The sequence below is a fragment of the Falco rusticolus genome, chromosome Z (assembly GCF_015220075.1).
Source record: "Falco rusticolus isolate bFalRus1 chromosome Z, bFalRus1.pri, whole genome shotgun sequence".
NCBI classification, from domain to species: domain Eukaryota; kingdom Metazoa; phylum Chordata; class Aves; order Falconiformes; family Falconidae; genus Falco; species Falco rusticolus.
In genome coordinates this window covers 50,040,488-50,063,415 of record NC_051210.1, presented here as the reverse complement: position 1 = coordinate 50,063,415, position 22,928 = coordinate 50,040,488, and the positions used below count along the sequence as shown (strand labels likewise).

Genomic DNA, 22,928 nt, shown 5'->3' with positions numbered 1-22,928 from the left:
TTGGCAGCATGAACCTTTGTAACTTACTTCAGACTTCCAAAAGGTGTTGGAGATTCTCTCCCTAATGAAAGTTTTTGCCTTGCTGACAAGACGTGATGTTGAGGAAGAGGAGAGGCCCTCTGATTCCGGGTTGGTTTAAAGTTCGAAAGCGAGGTGTGATACATACATAGAGTGTCGCTTTCTGCTGCTGGCTGGGCACTTGTAACAGTATCAGGGCGGCCCTTCGCACGCTTGAATGATGCCCAGCTCAACAGGGCTGCATAATATTTCAAGCTGTAGTGAACATGACTCTTGAAGGAGGGATGCTGCAGTTGAAGCTAACTCTGCTTTGAATTGTGTGCATTAACTGTGGTTTGTTTCCCTTCTGCAAAAAGCATCGGCCTTCCTCCTTAGGAGACTTAAGTTTGGCTGCCTAGTCAGTTCTTGTTTCTCGGAAATAATATCTGTATCTTTCAAGAGACACCTCATGGACACTCGGGCACCTTGGAAGGCGAGATGACCATTTTTACAGTCTTAGGTTACTTCTGATTTGTAAATGGGCAGTAAATTGGGGCAGTAAAGGCCCAAGTGTTGTTTAAACTCCCAAATTCTTGAACTCTGATTTAGTGCTGAACTCAATTTAGTGTTTAACTATAGGTTGAACAAATATGTGCACAGAGTTTAGGGCAAGATGACCCTCTAGAGTTGTCAAGAATGACAAATCAAGGGACTTCTAATCACACCCTTGGGAGTGACAGAACAAAGAACATCCCATTTTTGTGATTTAACATGTACTTAAGATTATCTTGTTCACGTTAACTCTGATGAGTCAGCTCTTACGGTCTTTAGCCTTGCCCTAGAAGTGAGCTATCCTCATTATAATACCAAAAATCACACCCCCTAAGGGAAAGACCTAGGCCCACTAAAAGACCCTTCCTCAGAGAGCCTGCTAGTAGTAGTAAGGTTAAGTTAGGTAATGGCTGTGCCCACTAGCTATATGGACCCACCGTCTGAGCTGGAAAAGCACAATAAGGTTTTGTGTATGATTAACTTTGTACCATGGTACTCCAGCTTTGCTGGCATCCAGGCTTGCGCAGCTCCGTGATGAAGCAGTAGCTCACCTCCGTGTTGGAGTGGCTTGTTGCACGCACCAGGAATGGACTCACATTTTAGAGACGACACAGGCGAACGGATGGATGAAAGCATGGCTTTGGCACTTGCAGCGTATCATCAGAAGCTTGATCTCTGTATCCATCTCAAGTAACCCTTTGAAGTAGTGGCATGGTTGACTCATTGTCTCTGAAGCAGTGCTGAAAGACAGACGTCTGTTGGCTCATCAACACTTGTGTGAAAACAGGGTGGGTTTGGCCAGTTTGTTGAACATGCTGTACTTTTTTAGTGGTAAAAGGGGTTTTGATACAAAGGAGTGGTCAAAATCGGGAAGCACATATGTGAGAATTCCCATTTATTTTGCATTAACATCTTCACAGAAACACTCTTGAGGGTGAAAGTGGAAGTCGCTTTAGTTTCCTAAGGCAATACAATACATCTTGTGACTAGCTGTATGTAGAAATATACAAAATCTAGTGTATAGTAACTACCTGTATTCCGAAGCTGAAGGAGAGTGCCATGGTCTGACGGTCTAGCTGTGTGGCCGTGTTAGTCCCTCCCTTCGGTCTGTTGTGGAATGCTAGAGACTGCGGAAACTCGCACCTGTGGAGGCCAAGCAGTGCTGGTCATCTGCTGAGGACATTTTCATACTGGGAGCTGCCAGGGCTATTGATCTGCCAGGTTTAACCTGGGGGTGTCTTCAAGACCGGAAAGCTATTCAGTTTTGATATATTAACACCTTCCATTTCATTACACAAGTGCATACTAACTACGCACATGGAAAGCTCTGCAAGCAATTTTAGCTTTTGGCAACGACTTGCATGTTTTTACCTTTGTGTAGGGATTGCAATATTCAAAATCTTAAATGTACTGCTACCAACTAAAACAACTTTCCATGCTGAGTTTTAACTTCCAGTAATCACTTAAGTGGATCCTGCTTTGAAAATATAAGCTTCAATATTTAATCATGAACCATTCTAAATGCTTATAACTTGGTACTTTGATTTCCTAAGGCAGCCAGCGCCTTACTACAAAGCGCTACTGTAACTGAGTGCTGGTGCGTTTCATGCAAAAGCCATTGGTGGGCACGATTCTTTGAGCAACAACATGGAGCCCTTCCCCCAGGCACGCTGCACATCTCTCCCCTGTCTGGTTAATAAAGCTGTGAAGGGAGAATACAGTTTTAAGCAGCTTGCAACTTTGGGCAGAAAGGCGGAGTGGAAATAGTACCGTGTTGTAAATATGCACAAATGACACATTTTTGTTAAGATGGGTGCAGATGCGTACATGTGCACATGCTTCTCTATCCCCTGACTTAAAAGTGAGAGTGGAGTGATAAGGAAGGATAAAAACCATGCTTGCATCTATAAAAGTTCTTAATATAGTGAAGTCTTTAGGAAGTGTGCAGCATACTCCAATATTGAGAAGTCTGCTGTACAAATACAGCACAACAGGTGCTGTAAATTCAGCTGCGAGCAAACAGTGTTGTTGAATGTTGAAATACTATTGTGTTGCCTTTTCCACATACCAAACCTATAATCCTGCCTCATCTTAACATGACAGACTACTTACTTCAAAAATAAGTGTAATGGGTTATGCGTAAATGACAGCCTATGGAAGCAGTTAACATCACCTAGGTGTACCACTGTGTAAATGGACAATTACAAGCTGGTCAAACTACTTCGAACAGGAAGCAGCAGCAGCTTACATGTAGTAACTACATGTTGCACACATAGTCTCTGAAGGACTGGTGTATTTAACAGGGAAAAAAACATTCACTGATGGATTCTGGCAAAGTTATATAAAAATAGGAAGTAGTGCAAGCTCGCAAACTGACAAAGTGGCAGTTCTGAACACAATAAACATAACGCTGCTTGTGCAAAGAGCATCAGGTACTAGAGGTTTGATTTTCAGGCTTTTCATGAATTTTTCAGTGCCTCTGGTCACTGGTGAATATTTTTTTTGCTGTTACTTAAATCTTGCAAGTGAAGAGAAGAAGTTAGGACTATGATCCTAAAACTATTATGTGGTTTACTACTCTAGTCTCTTGCAGGGAGGGGGACAGCAAAAAGGCAACGCTAGGGAAAAAAGTTTTCATCTCTTTACAATTAGGAGATGGAGAATAAGGAGAAGTTACTTCATAGTAGTGCATGATTTCAGTGGGAGAAAAAGCATGATTCTCAAAATAAATCTGTCACTTCCAGAAAACAGAGAACACAAAAAGTTTGAAATCAATGCTGAGGTTGCTGACCTTTACTTGGTTGTGACATACTGAGCACTGAGGTTACTCTTTCCTCTTACTGAATGCTTAGCACTACTATATCAGCAGAACTGCAAACAAAAGTAAAGATTGTACCAGATTGCTGAATGGGGAAAAGCTGTATGCCTTGCTTTATAGATGAGAAATCCCTGTTCTCCATACCACCCTAGGTGCGAACGAAAGAACAACCCAGGTGAGCTGACTGAAGCAGCTATGGCTGCAATTTACACAGCATGTAAACAAGAAATAATCTGACTTCTTGGTATTAAATACCATGCTGTTTTGGCATGCTGCAATACTGAAAACTCTTCCTTATTGAATGATGCAAGTTAAAGCTTCAGAAGTACTGGTCTGCACCAGGCAGATTAATCTTTGTTGCTCCCTTGAAGGTGATGCAATACAAGGCAATACATACACCTGGAAGACTGTTACTTCCCCTGATACCCCTAACAAGATACTTAGTGCTATTAAAATTCCAATTTCTAGCCCAGGTGGCCTCTGTCAATACCATTTTCCAGTCACATACAAGTTGTTCCTAGTTCTGATGCTAGGTGGTACTTCAAGAATTTTCAGAGGCAGTTATACCCGTTTCGTTCCCTTTCATGACTTTAAGAAAAATTACTAAAAATACTCTGCCAGTGTTTCTGTTAAAATTCAAGTTAGAAATCCCCAAGTGAATGCCAAGACAACAAAACTGAAATAGCACTAAAACCAGACACTTGTTACTATGATTGGTTTTGTCTACACAAGTTAGTATTAAGAACCAGTCTCTCTTTACCAGTTTAAAATTCTTTAATTTCAATTCAAGTCAGATATCCCCAAGTTAATGCCAAGGCAACAAAATTGAAATAGCATTAAAAACAGACACTTGTTACTATGATTGGTTTTGTCTACACAAGTTAGTATTAAGAACCAGTCTCTCTTTACCAGTTCAAAATTCTTTAATTTCAATTATTCAAGACAGTGTTTTCCAACCAGTGTGCATGAAGAGGTTCTGTGGGACCACCACGTTTCTTTCTAGTATACTTATCAGACCAAAAGCATACCATAAACTCACATTGCAGTAAGATGGCACAATGCGTTTTGCACAAACAGAACCAAACTTGTTTTTAGAAAGTGATTAAGTATCCATTAACATTTTAACGGCTAGAAAAACGGTGCTTCCAACTCCTACAAAACACAGTGAAAATACATCCCCACGAGAGTTGAAAAGCTGTGCACTAACAGACGTCAGTACCATAGGAAGAGAGTAGGTTTTATACAAAGAAAGCAGTTGGGCAGTTAAAAGTATTTACACTTTTTCCTGCTATTAGCTAGACAAACATACAGTAGTCAGGTAAAAATATACTACAACTCTAAGACCTGTAACATTTAAGCATTTCTAACTGGAATTTTCATCTTTTGAAATGTGTTACCTGTTAATACTGGACAAAACTATTGCAAAAGTGTTTAAGTACTTCAAAACCAAGATTAAAGGGGCTTTTATTCCACAAAATTTAACTTCAAAATACTATGCTTATAAAATTATTTAAACTTTCAGCAGTCTATAGATTTCAAATGCAAAACTTAACAATCATCTTTGATATTTTTTTTTAAGAAAAGATTCCAGTGGCATCATTTGCTTTCAAAGGCAGAATCTTTTGCTGGCTTTTCAAGCTCTCTCTCTTCACCACATGTCCTAGAAAGAAAATAAAGCAACATTAATGATCACATACAGATGCAGAGCAAGACTTATTCCAAATGAATTTGTAGTCTAGAGTAAGTGATGCTGCTGTACATCCAGCAGTACACGGAATCTAGAGAAGCGAAGCAGGTAGTGATGCCAGCTGTCTGTGCTCCCTCACGCTGACTGCCCCCAAATGTGAAGCTACGCCGGTGGTGATTAATGTATGTGACCTGCTGTGAATGGCAGTCATTCTGAAGTGAGTTTGTGTTCCATTCAGGCAGTCCTCCCTGGTCTGCTGCCAAATATATGTCAGCTCAGGTAGAAAAGCACTCTGGCTTAATGTACCTGACCAATCATAAATTTTCTTAGCAGCCAGAAATAATCTATGTCCCCCAAACACTAAGGTGACCTCAGGAAGCACTATGTATTTTTACCAAACGAGAACAGAAAAATGTTCTTCAGAAGTGTGAAGTTACAGAACTTCTGTCTTCCAAAATTTCCAAACTAAACCTTCAGAAAGGTACAGATATGTCTTGCTTCCATTTATCAAAGGGAGTAAAGTTTAGAAATTAATAGACAGCCATATGATTTGAGCAGCTTACAAATTATTTGCCTACAGTCAGTAGTGGGAACTGCAGGATTGTTTGAACATTGATGATTTATTCATATTTATTTTGCTTACTAGTTTCTCACTTCTAAGAAACTGAATATTGCAAATAAAAATGTATGAAAAAATCCTGAGTGAAAGGAAGTTTGTATGATGCAAAGACATCAGTCTGTAGCTTGCTTGAATTTAAAACAGGTACACAGATGCATTTCTCAATTTCCCAACATGCAAGGTATTTGCAAAGAGGTGTTAAAAAACCTGGTTTATAGCTGTTAGCCAGGAATGAATGTGAGTCCACGGAAACCTTCTCCCAAGTAGCCACAAAAGTTTTGTTGTGAAGTGTGTTTATTTGTAGAAGTCAGAGAGGGGCAATGGGGTCAGAGAATGAAGTCTAAGAATATGTTGGGAGTGTAGTTTGCCATAGCAAACACCGCATGTACTTAAAAAGAGACAGACGTTTGTTAGAAGAACATGACACCTCTCTAGCTCGTACATAAAAGATGTATTTGCAAGTTATACAGACACAATCACAATTGCTGAAATAGCAAAAGTTATTAATTGCCTTGCCTCAAAGGTACTTGACACTCTTTATATTCAACAGCCTTTTCCAATAGTATTTCAACAATCTGAACTATCTGCCTTAAATTTCCTTTGACCAGTGTCCACCAACTAATGACCAAAGCATGCACCCAAATATTTTTAATTCTTTTAATCAGCATTATAAAGGGCAATCTGACTGAGATTGTCTCTCTGCCACCTAAAATTCCAAGTGTTGTCAAGTTCTGCAGGAAAAAGAGCAGGCCATGAAAAAATTCTACCTTGGAGAACCAGTGTAGTCGTCATTTATTTTTAAATATGTGGTCAAGCATACTCTATCAGTACCATACCGTGATTTGGCCAAACACTTATTTAAGCAGCATGCTAGGCTGTGTAACCTGTGTTAGGAACCTCCACTTGTGCCTTCATCATGTTCCCTCAACATGCTGCTTGTTCAGACCAAATGAGTATTTGGCATCACTGGTTGAAAACTCCCAAATGTCACTTCTGACAGCTGTGTAATCAGAAGTGAGTAGTTCTTCTTAAGTTTTTTTTTTGTTTTGTTCTGTTTAAGTTTACCTTCTTTTAAATAACTGTCAATATTCCACTTAGTTGTACAGTTTTAACTTGGCAGACAGCCAAAGACTGCCAGGCAACTGCAGTTTCTCGAAAGGGAAGTTTCCTTCAGTACATACTGGTGGATAAGAAGAATCGCCGAGCACAACGTGCAGAAGTCCTTAAAGAAAACTAAGTGGTACTTCAACAAAACAGTTCAGCTCAAGGATAATTTTGGGCCTTTTTCTCATTGTTTACTAAACTCTATTGTATTTCTCATATTCTACTAGATTCTTCTTGTTTACAAAACAACATTTTCCAGTGAGGTTAAGGTTTAAACACTTACCTCCTGACAGATTCAAGCATTCCTATGACTTTTTGTGAAGAAAATGTAAATGTATCAGCCTCTACAAAGCTTTCAGAGTTCTGAAATGTCACAGGTTTAAAGTTCTAGCCTGCAGTTTACCTGCATTTAGGCAATTCTATAGCTACACTACATATATATATACTAAAATGGCTTGGCTTGATTAGAATACATGACCATAAAAAAACTTGTTAAATCCCATTAGGTTCGGTAACACTTGATTCAGGCTTCCTTTGCTTCCAGCTTAATAGCATCGAAGAGTCTAAAACATAAAAGAAAGCTTTACGCTTTTCCCTGTCTCACCACATGCTGGTATCTCCTAATAGGACATTCCTCTGATTTTTTTTTTCTTTAAGTCTCCACCATAGCAGTGAGTGAAGTAACTTCTAAAATGTTCATTCAAAACTTTAACAGAAGATTTGCATGGTATTATCAGTCCCTAAAGTTGAGAAAAAACTCTTTCTGTAAAGAAAACAGTACCTCAACATGGTTAAGTAACCTCAGTTTACTGGTGTTCTAATTTCACATCATTTTGCTCCAGCAGAAAAGAGCCTTAGCTCAGTAAGGTTATTAACTCACTTTCTCTTACTGCCAACTTCATGCCTATCTTTCTCATCCTCAGTGTTCTCTCCATTGTGTTGCGACTGGTTGGTGTCTTGAGCTTCAGACCCTCCATTCAGAACCTTGGAACCTTTAAAATGAAAGGGTAGAGAAAGAAAACAGTACTGCAGACAGCAAAACCGTGCTATAAAAAGCCCCAGATAATTTCTTTACCTTCATCAACTCAAACACTAAGAGTTTTCCCCTCACCTTGATACTCAGCAGCTGAAACAAATCAAAAAGCAGTAACTGATATGCCTTCAGCTTCTGAAAATACCATGCAATGAGCCTCATCCCATAATTTTAATAATGGGAAATAAGTAGTGTACGTATTTCATGCGATTTCGAGATCTTCTTGTGCTTGTTAGGCTGCAGATAATAGGACTAATGCATATTTATATTCTGAGCAGTGAGAGAATATACTTCAGTAGTACATTGTTAGCACTCTAACCTCGTCAAACAATTTGGGGGGATTTCTGATACTTAAAATAGAGAAGTTACTAGTTCCATGGATTCTCATTTACTCTGAACTCTGACAAATTTGTATGTAATCAAAATAGGACAAACTATACATAAATAGAGTAAAAGTTATGGTAATACATATATATATATAGTATTAGTATATCGCAGAGTGAAAGAGTTACAGATTCCAATTGTCAAGCAGGAAACAAAGCACCAAGCAGAAGCTGTATTTACTGAAGTCAAAGCAGAAATATTTAACCTCTTTAAAATTCTGTGATGAATACATGTTTTGCTCTGGTATTACAAACCAGCGAATTTTAAGTAAATGGTTAAGGAATGTCACTAAGTCAGAACTGACAGTCCGTTTTATCTGAAGTTGCAGGTTTACCAACCTCCCCCATTAAACTACTGTACTACAGCAAGAAAAAAATAAAAGACATGATTCATTTGTATACTTACAGGCTAAGAGATGCTAAAAAGCAGGCAAGATCATTTTAAGAGGACATTCTAGTAGTTGACCTATTTAGACCTGCTCAGAATTAGTTCTGGACTGCTGTAACTGTTGCACTTTGTAAAGATTGTAAAAGTTCAGCAGTTCCATTTTTAAAAGGGCAGAAGTACGAACATAAGGAACCAGAATTTGTCTTTGTAGCAATCAGAGCAAAATCTACTTCTATGAAATATCCCCCTACTGATGAAACTACTTACCATTCTCCGTTTGACTAGGCAGTAACACACTCCTTCACCGTGTTCTGTTAAGTCTAGCATTAACCTTATCCAAAGTAACTTCACTAGTCACACCACGTGAAGGAAGTCTTTCAGTTTAGATTCCTTGTGTAAGTATTAGCTCTGCTGATCACTGGGCTGGGGAAAGATCTGTGTGGAACATCTACATCATACATACTTCTCTCACCGTGAAATGGTTGGATTTTATCATCACCCTTGCTTTCTTAACAGTTACAAATACAGTGGCATTTCAACTAGTTATTCTGAGTCCTTGGTATCTTCAATCACCTCAGTTACAGTAAGTTGTTTGTTCCAGATCTGCGTGGTTTAACTTTTAAACAGTTTTCTGAAACAGTTTTGCTCCCAGTATTCAAGTTCAAAGTAAATATAATTTCTGTCCAGTGCTTGTGGAGGTCAAGGATCTAAATAATTTTAATAGATGGGTAGAATTACTGCATCTTCAAGAATTTAAATTTGTTTGCAACAGCTTTCCAGCATCTGTCTCATTTTCTTCCTCTCTTGAAAAATGCAAGTATCTATTTTACTGTATTTTTTTTTTTTTTTAAACTGACCTAAGTTATGGTAGAACATGCTTACTATGGAAAGCTTTCAGTACCATGCTGTACAAATACAAGTGCTCATGCTTAATCTGCAACAGTACTGCTGAGAGCACAAAGGCCTGCTCTCCCCTGAATTATGATTGTTCCTTTACTGTTAGACTGAACTACTAAATTTGCATCACGGAAGTAGTATGTAAGTAGTTAAAAGCTGCTGCTACACATAGTAGCACACATGACATAGGAAGAGGCTAGTGAAAGAAAGCATAGGTGGAAGTCCAGGCACCAAAGGCTGCTTGAGGAATGGAAGGTAGTATGTTGTCCTACCTCATGTTTACAGGTTTTTTATTCCACAAGGTAATAAAGTTAGACAACCTACAGAGAAGTAAAAATTCTAAACAATTCTTGCAAAAGCCCTTCCTTTCAGGTAATAAAGGTAAAATAACCACAGAAAACATTATACCCTTGAACTTGAAACTTAGTTACGGTTATTTCAGTTATGTAGAGGTTTTAATAGATAGGTAGAATTCCTACATCAAGAATTTTTTGAAGCTGGCTCAGAAATTGATAAAGACTAAGTCTTTTATATGACAAGAAACTAAAAACCACAGTGACTTACCTGTTTGGTCCTTTTCCATTTTTTTGTTTGCTCCTTTCTTCCACTGTTCTTTGGTTTTGTTGGCTTCCTCATGCTGCTTCTGCTCAGCAAGTGACTTATTTAGTACTTGGGAAAGAACAGAATCTCCTTCCCCAACCAGAAACATGGTCTTGAACTTGTTATATAGCATTGTAGATTTCTCCATGATAACTTGGCTAACTTTGAATTTCCGTATCTAAAAATCAAAGTAAAAAAACAATGAGCTCCACTTAGGTATTTAAATACCTATGTGATTTCATCACATGCAAGGTGAAATTCTGAATTTAACCTGAAATGAGATCACAGACTTTTACACTCTCTGAAGTATTACGGAATCATAGAACAGCTCAGGTTGGAAGGGACCTTGAGAGACTACCTGGTCCAAGCTTTCACGGAAGAGGAGTCTAGATGAGACTGCTGAGCACGCTGCCCAGCTGCATCTTGAAAGCCTTCAGCAACAGGGACTTTTACCACGTCCCTGGGGAGGACGTTCCACTGAACAATTGTTCTCAGTGTAAAAATTTTTTTTCTACTGAGAGGAAACCTCTACCAGTGCAGCTTGTACCCTCTGCCCCTTGTCTTCTCCACATGGCTCCTTGTGAAAAGAGAGCCTCTGTCCTTTTTGTAACTGCCCTGTTAAGTGCTGGAATACTGTGATGAGGTCCCCCCCAACAAGACTTCTCCAGGAAGAAAAGACCTAAGCCCCTTCAATGCTTCCTTACAGGGCAGGTTCTCCAGCCCTTTGATCACTTTCATGACCCTCCTTTGGACCCTCTTCTGTCTGTCCATATTACTTGAATTTTGAGGGCCAGAATTGAACACAGTACTCCAGCAGTAAATAACACTGATACCAATTCAAGCAAGCACATGGGTTACTTTAATTAACATTGTAGATCTCACCTTCTTTAGAGTCAGAATCATCTCTGTGTGTTTCTGAGCTTGCTGCATTGTGACTTGAAGGGATGCAAGCTCATCAAGAGCCTCAATACACCTGTTCACATCCTGTATATAAACAAGAAATTAGTTTGGAGACTTAACTTACATGTTAATAATCCTTAAGTAGCCATACTAAATTCATTTTCATGCTCAGCTATACCTGCCTATAATATCCTTAATTTGACTAAGTACTTAATTTAGAACAATTTATACAGCCAAATCTGTGAACAAAAATTACTACAAGTTGCCCTTCAGCTCCTTCTGAAAGGCAGATACAATTTGAGTAAGTTGTAATTTTTACAAATAATTGTATACTTTTAAAAATGAAACTCAAGCTTTATGCCGCTTTCACAGTTCTAGTACTTCCGTGCTAGAAGCTGTTCTCCATAGTCAGTGTTTTCCATACACAATTCTTGCTAATGTGTAATGACTTGCCACTGAGAAGGTAGCAAAGCTCCATTGCACCTCTGAATCAAGAGGCCTGGTGGGGTTCTGGGGGGTCTCTGTCTTTTTCTGGTTTTACTTACTATTTTAGGGGAATTTACTATCTGGTCCATGACAAAAGTGATTCATTTAAGCCAAACCATTACGTTGTGAAATAAGAAATTTATATTTAAGACTAGCTATTTTTTTGAGACAAAGTACTGGAATAGACTTAAATAAAATATTTTAAGAATAGGCCATACTGGAAATGAATGTTTCATATTTAACACTGTGGTGGGTTAGCCTTGGCCAGCAGCCCGATGCCTACCCAGCCACTCACCTGTTGCTCCACTCCTTAACAGGGCAGGGGGAGAAAACAGGATGAGAAAGCCTATGGATCGAGATCCAGGCAGGGAGATTGCTTACCAGTTACTGTTTTGCCCACAACAGACTCCACTTAAGGAAAATGTATTACCAATTAAAGTACATTTAGGTCACGAGAAACAGGGACAAACATCAAATCAACACTTTTCTTTCACCCCTCTCCCATGCTCAACTTCAGCCCAGACTTCCCTCCCCAGCCCACCTCCAAGCAGTGCAGAGCAGGGCAGATGGTCACTAGGTCACACAGTTCCTTTCTGCAACTCCTTCCCTCTCACATTCTCCTCTGCTCCAGCCTGGGCTCTCCCCACAAACTGCAGTCCTTCAGAAGAAGTCTCCAGCATGGGCTCACCACAGGCCACAGTGAGAACATCTGCTCATTCATGGTCTCTTCCACAGTCTGCAGGGAAATACCTGCTCCAGCAACATCAAGCACCCCTTCCCTTCTTCTTCTCCTCTGACCCTGATGTACCTCTGCTGTTTCTCACTTTTCTTCCCTCCTCTCTGCCCAGTGTGTTTTGCCCTTTCTTAAATTTAGGTTTCCACTGAGGCACCACCACCTTGGCTGAGGGGCTCAGCTGTGCCCTGCAGTAGGTCCACTGGAGCCAGCTAGACCTGGCTGCCTCCAGCACAGGGCAGCCCGCTGTCCCCACTGCCAGAACAGAACCTTGCCTCTGACACCCAACACAATGCCAAGTCCTCCAGCTGGAGCAGCTTGTTGCTTCTTATGCTACTGTACTTCACTGACACTCATTTTCTCATTGCACAAACAGCACTCACAAAATGAAGATGCTAAACCAAAGGCTGGTTCCCTTTCAGCACCACCCATGCAATGACACTCTGAAAAGGCCATGTAGTCAGTTAAGGGAAGTCCTCAAACTGATGCCACTCTCACACCTCTCCTGAGCCAGTTAATAGCAGTAGTGAGAATTTCTCGTCTTCAGCAGTACATAAAGGCAGAGACAGAATGAATGAAGCCTTTTATTTGCTTTTTCAGTTGTGTAAATGGAAATGGGCTTCTGAAGATTCGCAGCCCACTCCAGCACTTGAAATGAGAGACACTGATGATGAAGTATTTTTGGTCTAGCCTCACGATTTGAGGTTTCAGTTAAGAGAAAAAACTGAACAAAACCAACAAAAGCACAAATAACCTTGAATTCAGAAAACCTGGTAGTATTGTTCTGAAGCACCAAAGGCACAAAAATTAAAATAGGCTTAAAAAAAGATATAGCTCTGGTCCTTCCCTATCTGTTTTCACATCCCAGCCTTAACAGTGGATTCCAAGGAATCCAAATAATTTAGATAAATGTATGTGAGTGCTTGATGACCTTCACTGTAAAAAAAGTAAAGAAGTTTTTTCTTATGTTGAAGCAGTATGTCCTGTATTCACTCAGTATTCGTTGTCTCTTGTCCTTTTAATAAGAAAAGTCTGGCTCTGTCACCTTCCCATACTCCATTCAGGTATTTACACACATGGAGAAGATCCCCCCCTCAGCCTTATCTTCTCCAGGCTGAACAGTCCCAGCTTTCTCAGCCTCTCCTATGACAGATGCTCCAAGCCCTTAATTTGTCTTCAAGACCCTTTACTGCGCTCCCTACAGTATGTCCATGTCTCCATTGTACTGGGGAGCCCAAATCAGGATCCAGTGTCTCACCAGTGCCAAGTAGAGGGCAGCCATCACCTTTTCTACTCTCTAATGCAGCCCAGGAGGCTGCTGGCCACCTTTGCCACAAAAGCATATTTGGCTCATGGTAAGCTTGCTGTCCATCTACACTCACAGGTCATTCTCTGACAAGCTGCTTTCCAGCCACTTGGTCCCCGTCACATGTGGTGTGCTGGTGCATGGGGTTATTCCCCGCCGGGTGCAGAACTTGAACCTTTGTTGAACTTCATAAAGTTCCTGTTGGCCCATTTCTCCCCTGTCCAAGTCCCCCTGGATGGCAGCACACCCATCAATCTTTCCTTTCAGTTTCACATCATCTGCAGCCTTGCTATGGGTGTGGTCTGGCCCCCCCATCACCCCAGTCATTAATGAAGAAGTTTTAACAGTATTGACTACTGGTGACTGGCCTTTAGCTGGACTCACTACCATTGACCACAGTATTTTGTGCCCTGCAGTTCAGCCAACTGTCAGTCCACCTTGCTAACCACTCGAGTCGAGACTTCATCAGTTTGTTAATGAGGCTGCTAAAATAGACAGTGTCGAAAGATTTTTTAAACTTTAATATAAACCATGTCCGCTGCTCTCCTATATCCACCAAGCCATTCATCTCACAGAAGGATGTCAGTCTGATCAGGCATGATTTCCTCTTCATGAACCCATGCCAAGAACTTCCAGATACTTTACTGTCCTTCATATTACTGTAAACAACTTCCATGAAGATTTGGTCCATCACCTCCCTAGGGATCTATGTGAGGCTGACTGGCCTGCAGTTTCCCAGATCCTCCCTCTGGAAGACGAGGGGGACATCTGTTTTCTTCCAGTCCTTGGGAACCTCTCCCTTATGACCATGACTTTTCAAAAATAAAATGGAGTGGATGCACAATGACATCATCCAGCTCCCTCTGCACTCTGGTATACTTCATATCAAGTCCCACTTTGTTTACATGTTCCTGAATCTGATCCTTTTCCACTGAGCCCCAAGTCTTCCCTGTTCTGGACTTTCCACTGGTCTTAGGGACCTAGGATTCCTGAAAGGAATCGTATGAGCAAACTGAGGTCAAGAAGGCATTAAGTACCTTTGCCATCTCATGCTTTTCACTAGATTTCCTCACCCTGTTCTGCACCTTTTGCTGATGAGGTATTTGAATAAGCTTTGTTGTCCTTCATATCTCTCTCTGGATTTAACTCCAAGTGGGTTCTGGCTTCGCTAAGCACATCCCTCCATGCTTGACAGTGTTAGCATTTTCCTCCCAGGTCACCTGTCCCTGCTTCCACTTCCTTTATATGCTTCCTTCTTTTGTCCCGGCTATAGTCAGGAGCTACTTGTCTATCCATGCAGCCCTCCCACCAAGTTTGGTTATTTTCCCCCTTGTCAAGATGAATCAATCTTGAGAATGAGGTCATCTCCAGAAGTAAACCAGTTCTCTTGGACCCTCCTCTCCAGACTGGTGTCTCCAGAGATTCTTCTAAGCTAGAGCCCTTGGGCAAAGGCCTCTGTAGAGGCCAGAGTCTACTCTCCCGACTCTAGGTCTGTGACCCTTTTTTCCCTGCTCCCTCCTACCAGGATCCTGAACCCCACCATTTCAATCACTGAAGCCAGTGTTGCCCCTGACCTTCATATCCCTAATCAGATCTTCCCCGTTTATAAGAATCAGGCCTGACAGGATGTCTTCCCTTGTCAGCTCTCTTGATCACCTGTGTTAGGAAGTTATCACACTCCAGAAGCTTCCTGGATTGCTGTATAATCCCCATGTTGTCCCTTCAGCAGATACCAGGATGGGTCAAGCCTCCAGTGAGGACCACAGCCTTTGAGCAAGAGGTGTCTCTGGATTGCCTTCAGATGACTGACTTCACTCTCTGCTTCTGCCTGATAAGGTGATGTGCAGTAGATATCCTCTGATGTCACCCATACTTGTCTGCCCAAAAATCCTGACCCATAAACTCTCAGTTGGCTTATCATCTGTCCCAGTGAAGAGCTCCACACATTCCCACCGGTCTCACACAAAGAGTTACCCAAAACTTGTCTTCCCAGCACCTATCTTTAGTCCTAAAGAGCCGGTAATACACACATGGCAATGCTCCAGTCCTATGAACTATCCCAAACCACAGCCCTGCAACTGCAGACAGATGTCCAGTTCCTCTGGTTTGTTCACCACGTTTATGCATTAGTGTACAGCCACTTCAAAAAGGCACCCAGTTGTGCTCACTTTGCAGAAAGGTTACGAGAGCTTTCCCCATAATGCTGTGCTGCCAGCACTTCCTCACTTCTGTGCATATGCTTGTGGTGATGCCACTTCAGTCCTGTTCTGTTGATTACAACGCCAATTCTGCTTACATCACCCTCCATCATTTGACTGCCATCCTGCTCCACCACTTCCTCACTTTCTCCTCTGCTGCTGTTCCTTGTTTAACACTCTAACCAGGTCGGCCAGCCTCTTGGCAGCACTACTTTTGGGTGGATGTTGCCACCTCCTAGGAGTCTTACCCATTCCTTTACAAGTCCTTTCCTCAAGAAAGGGACCACCACCTCGGTTCCCATACCCTGGCCATCACGCTCAGAGTCACAGTCATGCTTGATACTTTGCAGGTCTCCCCTGACCATGTCATTGGTGCTCCACATATAAAAGCAGCAGTAGTTGATAAATAGTCTTAAGGCCAGACAAGCCTCAACCACTTGTCAGTAACATTCCAAATCTGAGCTCCCAGCAAGGAGCAGACTTCCCTTGACAATGAGCAGGGTCAGGAGATGGGGGCCTCCATCCCTTGCATCAGGGACTCTGCCACTACTGCACTTACTGTGACCTTCTGGTGCTTCTGCAAGGCTCAGGCTGACCTGGCATAGAAGCTTCATTTAACGGAATTCTGTCTGAATGCTTCTGGTAAATAGTTCATAATGAAGTATTTTCAAACAAGACCAGTTTTACTGGCCAACACTGATCTTTTTATGTCCATTGTAACCTCATTTAAGCAGGAGTTATGTTTCAAACTGAAAAAATCCATTAATTCTCAGAAAATTAATTACAAACACCTATGCCAAGTACTTCCTACTGGAATTACATACATGTATAAGTTTTTAAAAAATATACTTACAAGATTATCAATTTTCAGGGAGTTCTTAATTTCTGCATGTATCCTTTGAAGCCTAGAATCCATTGATGTTTCTGAAGATTAAAAACAATATGCATGAGTATTTGAGAGTCACATCAGGTTTGTTTTTTTGGAAACCTTTCTACAAATCTGAACTTCACACAGGAAAACATGGGCAGGCACTCTACATTAGTTCATTATGCAGCTGCACACAAATACACCACAGGGCTTACTACCAGAAGTATGCAAAATCGGGCACTATCAGAAGCCTACATAGTTTTCTCCTTAGGAGTTACAAATGGAAAAGAATTTTCTACTTCAGCATACAGCTGTCACCTGTCACTGTCTACTTGTGGGCCAGGTTAGAAGGAAGTTTCAATAAATACTAACACTTACAAAGCTGAAAAATCTTTAATGACAGGACAACTGGATATTGATGGGTTTTGTTTTCAGTAAATCAGACATCATTCAAGTTATAGTCCAAATTCATCCAAATAAAGTGTTCCCAGTACACATACTCCAGCTGATGTGCAAGATGAATGAACATGTCCATCTCTAATTCACCTGCCAAATGCCTGTTTGGACTTTTCCCTAAGCAAGTAGTACATATTCTGAACAATAACTGCAAGCAAATGGCTTCCTTCAAGTCCAATCCAACTTGGATGGGTTTAGGTAATTACTTTTTTCCCCTGCCAACACTAGGTTGGTTGGAGTCCACGCCCCCCCCCCCCCCCCCCCCCCCGGAGCTGTACTATACTACAGTCACTGGTTTGGATTGCCCTTAAAGATGGGAGTACTAAAAAAGGAATGACTTATCCCTATGAAGGTCAGTTTGCAAGTGTGGGTTAATAGACAAGATCACAGTAATCTGAATCTAAGCCTCTTGCTAAGGAAGAACAAGCCTCTTGCTTAGCAGGCCTCCTGCTTAGTAAGAGATAGTATCCAACTGCTTTCAAGAGGTCCCTCAGACTGTGTCACGAGAAGACAGAAAGGAAAATGAAGGGAAGAACAAAAGTGATTCACTTCAGAGAGTAAGAGCTTTTGGGGTTTGTTCACAAACAGAAGGGATGATCGAGGTTTAAAAGCTTGAATGACAGTAAAATGGGAACAGCAAAGACCTGTTCTAACACACTGAAGAAAGAACACAGAAGAGCAAGAACGTGCTGTTTCACAGACCTGAAGCAAGCAGTCATGGCTCAAACATATCTAACAGAGACCACACAGCCACCTTTAGCAGTGAATTATGTTATCCAAGCAGTTAATCCTGTTCAAAATTTAAGATTACTGAAAATACCATTTAGCGTCTTTCAACTAACCTCTCTTCTTCTCCATCTTCTTAACTTCTGTTTTCTTACCTTCTTCCTTACTCTGCCTATAAAGAATGTTAAAAGTGTTTTTACAATGCTGTTAATTCTGTTCTTCAGTCTTCCCCCCCCCCCTCCCCCCGCCCCGCCGCCCCACCCCCACCCCCAACTTTTCACAGAATGGTGTTTTGAGGTATATCTCAGTAAAATATTAGCATGCAAAAACCACAGAGCCAAACTCTGGTTTTCAAAGACTAAACTAAATTAACAAAATTAGTTAGCCGAGATACTGCAGGTAAATCCTGCATACCGACAGTCTTCCCTAGAAGCAGCAGATTAAAGGATTTCAAAAACAAGTCACATTTCCAAACTGTATTCTGTTTTGGTTGCATGTACAAATTGGTAAACTGGCATTGTACAGAACGAACTTAAGGAGAAAGAAAATATTCTTATTATGATGACAAAAAGAGTAAAACTAGTTAATATTACCACAGGGAATTATGGAGAGATCTGTAATAAGTAACTAAGGGTAATTTGCTGATCAAAGGGGTTTTTAACAAAAGCAATGATCTTGCTGTAACAGATCTGAGAATGTTTTGTCTGGTGAGAAAAGAGTTAACCGTTAACCATGAGGTTGGAGATGTACCTCCTCAAGACCAATGTTAAACCATAATCTCAAGTTACTATGACAACTTTGTCTTCGTCTAGACTTTAGTGTAAAAATAGTTTAGTTTGTAATGTACAGCTTCTTGCTACGGGACTGAGAGCATAACTGTTTGCTTAAACCGGCCTTGAAGCTGAGATTAAAAGGGCTGTGTTACTTGTCAGAATTTGCCAGCCTGGATGGAGCTGTGACTCCCCGGCTGCACAGCGCTGGTTTTTTTGCTTTCCTGCCTTAATAAATACTTTGTGAATTTATTTCGGACTCTAGCTATTTCAATTTGAACTATAACAAATTTGGTGCCGTGACTTGGATCCAGACAGCCAACTCGGACTTCAACTCTGGGAGGGCGCCCCATCTTTGGATGGTCCCGGAGGAGATTCCGACTTAGCTCACCTGGATTTTCCAAACTGAGAGAGGAAAGCAAAAAAGAAAAGAGAAAGAAGATACTGCAGTTCTCGGTGAGTTCCCCGTAATTTTTGTGCACAAAGAGCTGGACAAAGACTCGTGAGTGAGTGAGTATATTGCGGTTCCATTCGGTCGGGGATTGGGTACCCGGAGTGCGAGTGACTGAGACATCCACCGGACTTAGTAGTCCACCGGGCGAAGCGAGCGTGGGCCTCCTTGTAGTGCAGTTCCCATTGTCCGCGAGGGCGTGGGCCACGAACAGAGGGAAGCGAGTGAATTTTGTGTGAAAGGTGGCACTCTCGGAAGATGGGCCAGAAAAAGAGTAAGGCGCCTGGTTCCATGCAGGAGATAGGGGGTGGGGGTGGGCTCCCTGATATACCCCAAGATAGCCCGTTAGGCCTAATGATTCAACACTGGGACGCCTTCCCTTCTCAAAAGGGGAAGTCCAGGGAAAAAATGATCCATTATTGTATGGAAGTAGGGGGAGGAAAACAAATAGGAAAGGATTTACATTGCCCTACTTTTGGATCCCTTGAGGATTGGATATGTCAACAACTGAATATGTATGTTAACGATAAACAGCCATTTAATAAGGAGGAGAGTGAATATGCCTTTTTATGGATCCTGGGTACAGCCCAGACCACCAATTTGTTCCCATTAAAAGAAAAGAAAAAGGATAGGAAGAAAAGGCAGGAGGAAGACGAACTTCCAGTGTCTCCCCCACCCTATATTCCCCCTCCTCCATCACTACAGGGTCCTGATCCTCCTCCAACAGCACCCCCCCAACCTGAGGAAGAGGCCCCTTCTGATCAAATAACAACTAGAAGTCAAACTAGAGAAAGGAGGGAGGAAAATCTATTATATCCATTAAGGGAGACTGCTATGGGGGGACCACAACCCGGAGTCGGATTTGTATCTGTACCCCTCAACTCTGGGGATGTGAGAGAATTTAAGAAAGAAATGGGACGCTTGTTAGAAGACCCATTAGGGGCAGCAGAACGTTTTAATCAATCCCTCAGCCCTAATATTTATACTTGGGACGAGATGGAGGCTATTTTAAAGATATTGTTTGCAAATGAAGAACGAGGGATGATCAGAACGGCAGGCATGAGACATTGGGATTGGGGACATCCACATGGCCCAGCCGGAGATTTAAAATGGCCCTTACAGCGGCCCAATTGGGACAATCAAGATCCCGCACATAGAAATAATATGGTCGATCTCCGGCATATGATAATTCAGGGATTTCACGATTCTGTACCCAGAGGACAAAATAAAGCCTTCAACGAACAACAGAAAAAAGATGAAACCCCCACCAGGTGGCTAGAAAGGCTGAGAAGGGGTTTCCAGCTATATTCTGGACTAGACCCTGATAGTCAAGTGGGTCAAGCCCTGCTGAAAACTCAGTTTGTGGCTAAATCTTGGATCGACATAAGGAAAAAATTAGAGAAAAATAGAAGATTGGCAGGAAAAAGGGTTAGATGAACTATAGCAACAAGCCCAAAAAGTGTATGTGGGAAGGGAAGGAGAGAGTCAGAAGGGACAGGCTAAAACCTCGATGGCAGCTGTAAGAGAAGGAAAAAATTTGGATAGGAGAGGAGAAAGGTCCCGGAAGGGCCCAGAAAATCCTAGAAGAAAGGAATTCCGCTCACAAGATGTAGAGTGTTTCTATTGCCACAAGAGGGGGCATTTACAAAGGAATTGTCAAAAAAGGAGCATGGATGAAAAAGTCTTTTAAAGAAGATTAGGGGGGTCAGGGGCTCTGTTTGCTGGGGACCCCTAAGGTTACCGAGCCCTTGATGAAATTAAAATTGAGTCCTCAGCATGAAGCATAACAGAATATATTTTAGAACTCACAAAAAGGAGACAGGAATTAAGAAAGAAGGGTTTGATAGTACAAAGTCCTCCCTTGGATATTTCCATACACCGAATTCAACCTGGAGACCAGGTATTGATAAAAACGTGGAAAGAAACTTCTCTAACACCCTTGGGAAGGGCCTTTTGTTGTTCTACTTACTACAGGTACAGCTGTATGAACAGCGGAAAAAGGATGGACTCACGCCAGCAGAATTAAGGGACCTATCCTCCCAGAGACGTGGACTGTGACGTTGGAACCAGGAGACCTCCAAATGAAGATAAGGAAAACCGAGGCTGGTAAATGAACCCCTCCAGAAGGGAAATAAGAAATAGTTTATATCAATGGTTCCAAATACCACCTGGAATTACCCTACAAAAGGTATATTTTGCACCCTGGAGTGAAGAACAAATACCTGATCAAACAGGGGGGAGCCGGACCATATAAACTGACAGGAACTGCTCAGGTTTTTCCCTTTTGCTGTGAGGCAGAGACAGGTATACCTGAATCATCCGGTATAGGAGACATCCATGGAATACCCTGTTTAAAACACCCCACTTCCGGACACTTATGCTGGGTTGTTTGCCAATGTTTAAATTGTGATAAAAAGTGGTCTTGTGTTTCAATTAAGAGACAACCTTATTGTATGAAATGTCGCAATAATCTGACACCTACCAGGGAACAATGGGCTCAAACAGAATTTGTAAATTATTTTGTGGATGGGAACTGTCAGTACCTGAACTTTGGGAAGTATATGAAACAGACTGGTATAGAGTTTTAGGACAGTGTACTATAAGATCCTGGAAACGGGCACAACAACTGAACAGGTGGAAATGTATCTGAGAAATAACTAACTCTTTAGACCTTGAAAATTATTGCAGGATAACAGCAAATTCCCCTGAAGACTACCTGCTGCTGCCGAGAAGACACTGATATCCCGATGCTCTCTGCAACACAGTAGATGAGGAAAGGCAGAGACGTACTAACAGTGGGGAAAATGAAGGCTGTTATCCTGATAATAATATTAATTACCACGACTTTAGAAAATGAACATCAACCCTTCAATTGGACCTTAGGTCGATGGGAGGGTCCTGTTACATTGAGAATTAATGTTACGGCCGGTGCTTCAAGTTTCTTGGTAGATCTCTGTGATTTAGTGCCCACACAACCATGTCTTCACCAGTGGCCTCATTACTTTTGTCCAAACTCAAACCCAGGAAAAAGTTATTGTAATTTTCCTTACAATGATGTTACTGACTCTGACTTTTGGACCCTGCACCATCAATAGAATTATAACTTTTGTTAAAAACAGGTTAAAAAAGTGCAGCTAATGGTAATGAAACAATCAGAAATGGAAATGAAAATTATACCAAATGAAAGTCCTGAATTAGACGCAGCTTGTGAGGCATTGTTTAGATTTGACCAGCAAATCACTTATAAATAAAAGAAGGGGGGGAATTGTAATAAGTAACTAAGGGTAATTCACTGATCAAATGGGCTTTTAACAAAAGGAATGATCTTGCCGTAACAGATCTGAGAATGTTTTGTCTGGTGAGAAGAGAGTTAACCGTTAACCATGAGGCTGGAGATGTACCTCCTCAAGACCAGTGTTAAACCATAATCTCAAGTTACTATGACCACCTTTGTCTAGACTTCACTGTAAAAATAGTTTAGTTTGTAATGTACAGCTTCTTGCTACGGGATTGAGAGCATAACTGTTTGCTTAAACCGGCCTTGAAGCTGAGATTAAAAGGGCTGTGTTACTTGTCAGAATTTGCCAGCCTGGATGGAGCTGCGACTCCCCAGCCGCCCAGTGCTTTTTTTTTTTGCTTTCCTGCCATAATAAACACTTAGTGAATTTATTTTGGACTCTAGCTATTTCAATTTCAGCTATAACAGACCAATTGGTCATAATCAGTTCCTACATTACTTATCTTCTCATATAATTATTTTACCAGTGAAAGAATCCTACAACTGGCCATAAATGTATCAGTGATAATTTAAATATCCTTAAAGCAAAGAGTAATAAAGGAAGACTATTTATTACAAATTCATTTAAATCTCCTGGTTCTTTCACTCTTTCTCTAGTGTTATCACTGAAAATAAAGCTGGGACTCAAGAAAAACAAACCAAAAGTTTTTTCTTTCTC

At 41.3% G+C, this 22,928-nt stretch overlaps 1 protein-coding gene across 4 annotated transcripts in view; it reads right to left on the bottom strand.

Annotated features, from left to right (window-relative positions):
* Positions 1–4,271: 4,271 nt before the first annotated feature.
* PSIP1 (PC4 and SFRS1 interacting protein 1) overlaps positions 4,272–22,928 on the bottom strand; it is a 40,279-nt gene continuing 21,622 nt past the window's right edge. For all 4 annotated transcript variants that reach the window (XM_037373668.1, XM_037373670.1, XM_037373669.1 and 1 more), the window contains exons 13-18: positions 17,868–17,923; positions 16,555–16,625; positions 10,961–11,062; positions 10,043–10,256; positions 7,658–7,769; positions 4,272–5,027 (exon numbers count right to left, since the gene is read on the bottom strand). In XM_037373668.1, the coding sequence (XP_037229565.1) occupies positions 4,964–5,027; positions 7,658–7,769; positions 10,043–10,256; positions 10,961–11,062; positions 16,555–16,625; positions 17,868–17,923 (619 nt within the window). In that variant the 3' untranslated portion in view covers positions 4,272–4,963. The remainder of the gene's footprint in view (positions 5,028–7,657; positions 7,770–10,042; positions 10,257–10,960; positions 11,063–16,554; positions 16,626–17,867; positions 17,924–22,928) is intronic.